Source organism: Macaca fascicularis, chromosome 11 (assembly GCF_037993035.2).
Source record: "Macaca fascicularis isolate 582-1 chromosome 11, T2T-MFA8v1.1".
Taxonomy (NCBI): domain Eukaryota; kingdom Metazoa; phylum Chordata; class Mammalia; order Primates; family Cercopithecidae; genus Macaca; species Macaca fascicularis.
Window position 1 is genome coordinate 58,096,798 of NC_088385.1, and position 6,813 is coordinate 58,103,610.

The 6,813-nt window shown below is 47.5% G+C and overlaps 1 protein-coding gene across 2 annotated transcripts; it reads left to right on the forward strand.

Annotated features, from left to right (window-relative positions):
- The first annotated feature begins 717 nt into the window (after positions 1–717).
- On the forward strand, positions 718–5,700 carry DAZAP2 (DAZ associated protein 2). 2 transcript variants are annotated; one of them, XM_045365267.3, is made up of 4 exons: positions 718–812; positions 2,227–2,345; positions 2,755–3,000; positions 4,251–5,700. In XM_045365267.3, exons 1-4 carry the CDS (start codon positions 800–802, stop codon positions 4,377–4,379), a joined length of 507 nt encoding a protein of 168 aa, XP_045221202.1. In that variant the 5' UTR covers positions 718–799; the 3' UTR covers positions 4,380–5,700. The 2 variants fall into 2 exon arrangements, with proteins under 2 accessions (XP_045221202.1, XP_015286160.1); XM_015430674.4 differs by having other exon boundaries at positions 2,755–2,923.
- The last annotated feature ends 1,113 nt before the right edge of the window (positions 5,701–6,813 follow it).

Consider the following 6,813-nt stretch of genomic DNA (forward strand, 5'->3'; position numbering starts at 1 on the left):
AAGCAAAGCCATACATAGAGAAAAATAGGGGTACCATACAGGTCACCTGTAACAGGTGCTAAAAAAGGGCAGGGCCACAAGCACTCCATGGGGACTGCAGGTATGTCAGTTTCAGTGCCAGCTGTTGCGTACACGGAAAACATAACCCCTTCCTGTACGTGAGAAAAAGAAACGAACACGAGAACATGACAGCCTGTCCTGGAGCAGACAGGGCGGCGAAGATTCCAGTGCAGGTCTCATCCAGGAAAGGATACATGTGAGCTGGAGTGGCAAAATAAATTTTAACAGAGCTGAAGCTTAAGTTGGGTTTGGTGGGGAGGGACGCATGATAAACTAAGGCGTGAGGAGCCGACTTCAGGCAGTGCGACAAATTTGCAGAAACATAAGCCCCTCGTGGAAGGTTGCCAAGGTGAGGTGACCTTGAGTGAATGCGTGTAGGCAGAGAAAGGTTCCAGGGAATGCTTGCATCGTTCTGCCGCCCAGCGTCCAACAGAGAAAAGATCCTGAATCGAGACAATACCTGCGTTTGGTTTGTCTCCAGCTGAGGGACACCGGTAGGGGGTGGAGGACGGGAACGAGCAGGGGGTGGGGCCAAGGCGAGTGGGCGGGACCGCGCCGACCCTCCCGCGATCGACTGGAAGCCGGGCGCAGAGGCGGAGTTTCCGGCGGCAGTGCCACTCGGGCGTCGGGTGACGCTAGGCGGACGGAACATCACGTGACACGGAAGTAGCTCCGAACAGGAAGAGGACGAAAAAAATAACCGTCCGCGACGCCCAGACGAACCGGACCCGCAGCCACCATGAACAGCAAAGGCAAGGACCGAGGGTGGCAGAGGCCGTCGGGGGGAGTACTGCTGGCCCAGAGTGAGCGGGTCCGGAGCCCAGGGTCACCAAACGCCAGGTTTGGGGTGGGCTGCGTCGCGCTCCTTGGCCGGCTGCAGTCCACGGCGCTGCGCCTGACGCCTTCGTCATCCCCAAATTACGGCTGCTTACTGCCTCCAGGCCCTTTCCTCCGTAAACTCTGTGGCGCAGTTTGGAGCTGCGGGCTCGGGTGGGGGGGGGGGGCCTTGACATGATGGGCATCCGCAGGAGCGAATAGAGCGCTAGCGCAGGCATTCGCATAGGCCAATGGAGAGCCGGCGGAGGCGGGGCGCCGCGCTCCGGAACCCCCGGCGGGGCCCGAACTTAACTAGTGAGTTGCTGGAATAGGCGCGTGGGCCGGGGCCTGTGAGGTCTGTTTTCTCCTTCCCTTCGCACCCCCTCGCCTTTCGCTGACGGGATCAGAACTTATCCCCTTCTCTGTGGTTGTACCAGTGTGTCTGTCAGAACATGATTCCCATAACCCAGGAATAGAGTGAGGGGGGGAAAAAAGGAATAGAAAAAAAAAAAAAACAGGCCGGGCGCGGTGGCTCACGCCTGTAATCCCAGCACTTTGGGAGGCCGAGGCGGGCGGATCACCTGAGGTCAGGAGTTCGAGACCAGCCTGGCCAACGTGGTGAAACCCCGACTCTCTTAAAAATGCAAAAATTAGCTGGGCGTGGTGGCGGGCGCCTGTAATCCCAGCTACTCCGGAGGCTGAGGTAACAGAATTGCTTGAACCCAGAAAACGGAGGTTGCAGTGAGCGGAGATAGCGCCACTGCAATCCAGCCTGGGTGACAGAGCGAAACTCCGTCTCAAAACAAACAAAAAACCAAACATCATCCCCCGCTTTTCCAATGAGGACATTCCTCCTCAGCCCTGCACCCTTTTCCCGGTCTCACGGTTCACTTCCATCATTCACACCCTTTGTTTGGAAGTCGACCTTGAATAGTAATCTGTAAGGAAAATCAGAACTGTTAGCCACGAAGTCTGGGCTGGTTGTAGACAGGCTGTGGAGACTACCTAAAGCAGAGGCACCCTTGATAAGCCAGAACAGCAGCAGGCCAGAACCCCAGACCTGTCCTGCATTCCAGAGGGAACTTGTGCCCAGCTAGACTTAACCCCTTACTCCTGTGTTAGTAGGAGCAGTGAGCAGTGCCTTTCCTGTCCCGTCAGAATCCAGCACCTTCCATTTTAAGGGTGCAAAGACAATGCATATTTTCTTAGTTCCAGGAATCAGGCCCTCTGAGGCAGACTATTTGCAAATCCCCTTCCGCTTGCTCCCACTAGGTTAGCTACCCGGTATGACCTGTCTCATTTTGGTAGCTGTGTGTAGTAGGCAACCTGCATTTTTTTCTTGTCTTTCAGGTCAATATCCAACACAGCCAACCTACCCTGTGCAGCCTCCTGGGAATCCAGTATACCCTCAGACCTTGCATCTTCCTCAGGCTCCACCCTATACTGATGCTCCACCTGCCTACTCAGAGGTGCTTCCAGTTTGACAGACTTGAACTAGCTGAGAATACTCTTAGAGTGGTCCTTTAGTCCTTAGCTACGTCTGACTTCACATGTTTACTCTTCACAAATGCTCACATGAATAATCTACAACACTATATAATTTGGCAGTTTTTGTCGGAGTTGAAAGTACATTATTTGATGATTTTGTGTTATTTGGCACAGGCTGAGGTGCAGAAGATGAATTTGCATTCTGTGAGCCCAACATTAGCTATAGCAGGAAGTGATCCAGGAGAATATTGAAGGCCAGTGGCAAGGCAACTTGTATGATCTTACAAAAAGTATAACCTGCACAAGGAGAATTAAGAATTGGCTTATTAAAGAGATCTCAAATAGGAATGTAATCAAGTAACATTTTGCCTTCTCTTCTGCCTTTTCTAGCTCTATCGTCCGAGTTTTGTGCACCCAGGGGCTGCCACAGTCCCCACCATGTCAGCCGCATTTCCTGGAGCCTCTCTGTATCTTCCCATGGCCCAGTCTGTGGCTGTTGGGCCTTTAGGTTCCACAATCCCCATGGCTTATTATCCAGTCAGTCCCATCTATCCACCTGGCTCCACAGTGCTGGTGGAAGGAGGGTATGATGCAGGTGCCAGATTTGGAGCTGGGGCTACTGCTGGCAACATTCCTGTGAGTATGACCTCATCAGAAAGTGTTTGAGGGGGCAAAACTGTGGCAAGTGAATAGCATCTCACTGGGGACTGAGTTAACCTGATTCTTTTGTTTTCATGTCTATCGAGTCCTACTTGCTGCTTTTCCAGTTCATTTTGGTACACTGAACTGGTCTAGTAATGCTTCTTATTCATTCCATAAGCATTTACTCAATATTTGCCATCAGCATGGTGTTGTACTAGGAACCCTGATGATTAACAAAGTAGAATGTATATAATCCCTAGTAAGTAGCTTTTAGATAGATATTAACAGTGTTAGTTATCATTTTTCCTACTTAATTCCCCAGTGCATGAGATTTAGAGCCCAAATGACTACTCCATAACTACATGCTAGAGATGAGGCGAATATGTGTCATTAGTGAGCCTTCAGTTATCCAGTAATTTATTCAAAAACTATGTAAGGGCCGGGTGCAGTGGCTCACCTGAGGTCAGGAGTTCGAGACCAGGCTGGCCAACATGGTGAAACCCCGACTGTACTATAAATACAAAAACTAGCTGGGCACGGTGGCAGGTGCCTGTAATCTCAGCTACTTGGGAGGCTGAGGCAAGAGAATGGCTTGAACCCAGGAGGTGGAGGTTGCATTGAGCCGAGATCACACCACTGCACTCCAGCCTGGGTAACAGAGCCAGACTCTGTCTCAAAAAAAAAAAAAGCTGGGCGTGGTGGTGGGTGCCTGTAATCCCAGCTACTTGGGAGGCTAAGACAGGGGAATCACTTGAACCTGGGAGGCGGAGGTTGCAGTGAACCCAGATCCCACCATTGCACTCCAGCCTGGGCAACAAGAGCGAGACTCTGTCTCAAAAAAATTAAAAAAAAAAAACAAAAAAAAACCCGACATAGGAAGCATGTGGGATTCATCCATAGACTGGCACCCTGTCCCTGTTTTGGGAATGTGAGTAGGGCAGTGGTTCCCTACCCTCCAAATGACTGTTGGTCTGGCCTGTTCATGTGCAGAAGCTAGCCACAGTCTTCCTCTTAGAGCTGGAACCCTTTGAATGAGTGGTAGGCTCCCTTTTCTCTTTGTATCTTTGGGTTCACATGAAGTATAGACCTACTTTAGAACTCAAATTGATGGTGGAACTAGCTCCTTAAAATGCAACTGGTTAGCACATTGCCTCATCCTAACAGGCCTCTGCTTCCCCTATGTCCCCTTCCCTTTGTTTATATTAGCCACTCTGTGCCCATTCTATTATATCCTTTCCTTTCAGCCTCCACCTCCTGGATGCCCTCCCAATGCTGCTCAGCTTGCAGTCATGCAGGGAGCCAACGTCCTCGTAACTCAGCGGAAGGGGAATTTCTTCATGGGTGGTTCAGATGGTGGCTACACCATCTGGTGAGGAACCAAGGCCACCTTTGTGCCGGGAAAGACATCACATACCTTCAGCACTTCTCACAATGTAACTGCTTTAGTCATATTAACCTGAAGTTGCAGTTTAGACACATGTTGTTGGGGTGTCTTTCTGGTGCCCAATCTTTCAGGCACTTTTCAAATTTAATAAGGAACCATGTAATGGTAGCAGTACCTCCCTAAAGCATTTTGAGGTAGGGGAGGTATCCATTCATAAAATGAATGTGGGTGAAGCCGCCCTAAGGATTTTCCTATAATTTCTCTGGAGTAATACTGTACCATACTGGTCTTTGCTTTTAGTAATAAAACATCAAATTAGGTTTGGAGGGAACTTTGATCTTCCTAAGAATTAAAGTTGCCAAATTATTCTGATTGGTCTTTAATCTCCTTTAAGTCTTTGATTTATATTACTTGTTATAAATGGAACGCATTAGTTGTCTGCCTTTTCCTTTCCATCCCTTGCCCCACCCATCCCATCTCCAACCCTAGTCTTCCATTTCCTCCCGCCAGTCTCCATTGAATCAATGGTGCAGGACAGAAAGCCAGTCAGACTAATTTCCTTCTTTCCTCGCACTTCTCCCCACTCGTCATCTTTTAACTAGTGTTTCACAAGGATCCTCTGAAACCCTCTCTGTGCCCCAAGCACAGATCCCATTACTTCTGCTTTCGTATCTCCTCAGGCAAAAGTGGAGGGTGCCTTATGGGCCCTCCTCATAGGTTGTCTCTGCATACACGAACCTAACCCAAATTTGCTTTGGTGCCAGAAAAACTGAGCTATGTTTGAACAAAGATATCGTGCAAAGTGTACTGTGAACAACAGTTGGTTTAAAATATGAGGGGCAAGGAGGAGGATGCATTTCAAAAGCTTGATTGATGTGTTAAGAGCCAAATTAAGAGGAGTTTTCAGATCAAAAATTGGTTACCATTTTTTGTCACAGTGTCTGATGCAGCCACTCATTCGGCTCCCCAGAATTCCTAGACTGGGTTAATAGGGTCATATTGTGAATGTCTCACTACAAAATGACTTGAGTCCAGTGAAATCTTAGTAGGGTTAAGAATATTTCAGGGATCCTTAATGTTTTGATTTTTGTTTTCTGAAATTGGATTTTATTTTATCTTATAATTTCAGTTCATCTAAATTGTGTGTTCTGTACATGTGATGTTTGACTGTACCATTGACTGTTATGGAAGTTCAGCGTTGTATGTCTCTCTCTACACTGTGGTGCACTTAACTTGTGGAATTTTTATACTAAAAATGTAGAATAAAGACTATTTTGAAGATTTGAATAAAGTGATGAAGTTGCATTACACCTCACTGCAAGGATTCTTTACTTAGCTTGTTTTTAGATTTCTTCTATATATATTTTATTTATATCCCATCTAGAATTCAGCTAGGTGCTGCTGCTGCTGTTTCCTTTGATGACACTTTGAAATAAAGGCAGGAGTACAAGCCTAAGACTTGACCATTTTCATGAATTCCATTCCAGATGTTCAACTTTTCATCATTTTACTCCCTAACCTCTTTCAAATTTTGGAATTTAGGACCTAAACTTAGAAATGAGGAACTATTGATTCTCCTAACTTGCTCTAAAGTTTGGCTTGAAGAAAAGTTTCTGGTATAGCAATTTGTATATGTTGAGGATGACCTTCAGTTTCTCCAATGTTCTATGTGGAGAGATACTGAAAACTCATAGAATCTAGCCTGTCAAGATAGATTCCTCAGCTTATTTATTTATTTAGTTATTTATTTTTGAGACAGGGTCTCCCTCTGTCACCCAGGCTGGAGTGCAGTGGCGCAATCTCGGCTCACTGCACCCTCTACCTCCCAGGTTGAAGTGATTCTCAGCCTCCTGAGTAGCTGGGATTACAGGCAACCTGCTACAACACCTGGTTCATTTCTGTATTTTTAGTAGTGACAGGGCGTCACTGCATTGGCCAGGCTGGTCTCACACTCCTGACCTCAAGTGATCCGCCTGCTTCAGCCTCCCATAGTATTGGGATTATAGGCAATAAGCGACTGCACCCAGCCAGATTCCTCAGCTCTTAACTTGGTTGCGTTTGAGCTTGGACAATGGAGGCAATACATTAAGACTTCAAAGGAGACCTAGCTTAATTCCAAAGTGAACAACTCTTGGCTTGATTCTGAGGATACACTGGGAAAGGCAGTAGCTTGATTTTTCCTGGTTCCTTCTGTATATACATAGAAGGGATTCTAGGAAATTATGGCCCTTGCCAGGATGGAGGCTTGAACCAACTCATTTCCCAGGGTACGTTTATTTATTTATTTTATTTTATTTTTTTCCGAGATGGAGTCTCGCTCTGTTGCCCAGGCTGGAGTGCAGTGGCGCCATCTTGGCACACTGTAAGCTCCACCTCCCGGGTTTACGCCATTCTCCTGCCTCAGCCTCCCAAGTAGCTGGGAC

Bases quoted from the DNA above. Each gene is read 5' to 3' on its own strand.
- DAZAP2 (XM_015430674.4), top strand. The intron at 2,346-2,754 runs GTGCTTCCAGTT...TGCCTTTTCTAG, and splicing joins CTCCACCTGCCTACTCAGAG to CTCTATCGTCCGAGTTTTGT. The intron at 2,924-4,250 runs GCTCCACAGTGC...CTTTCCTTTCAG, and splicing joins CAGTCCCATCTATCCACCTG to CCTCCACCTCCTGGATGCCC.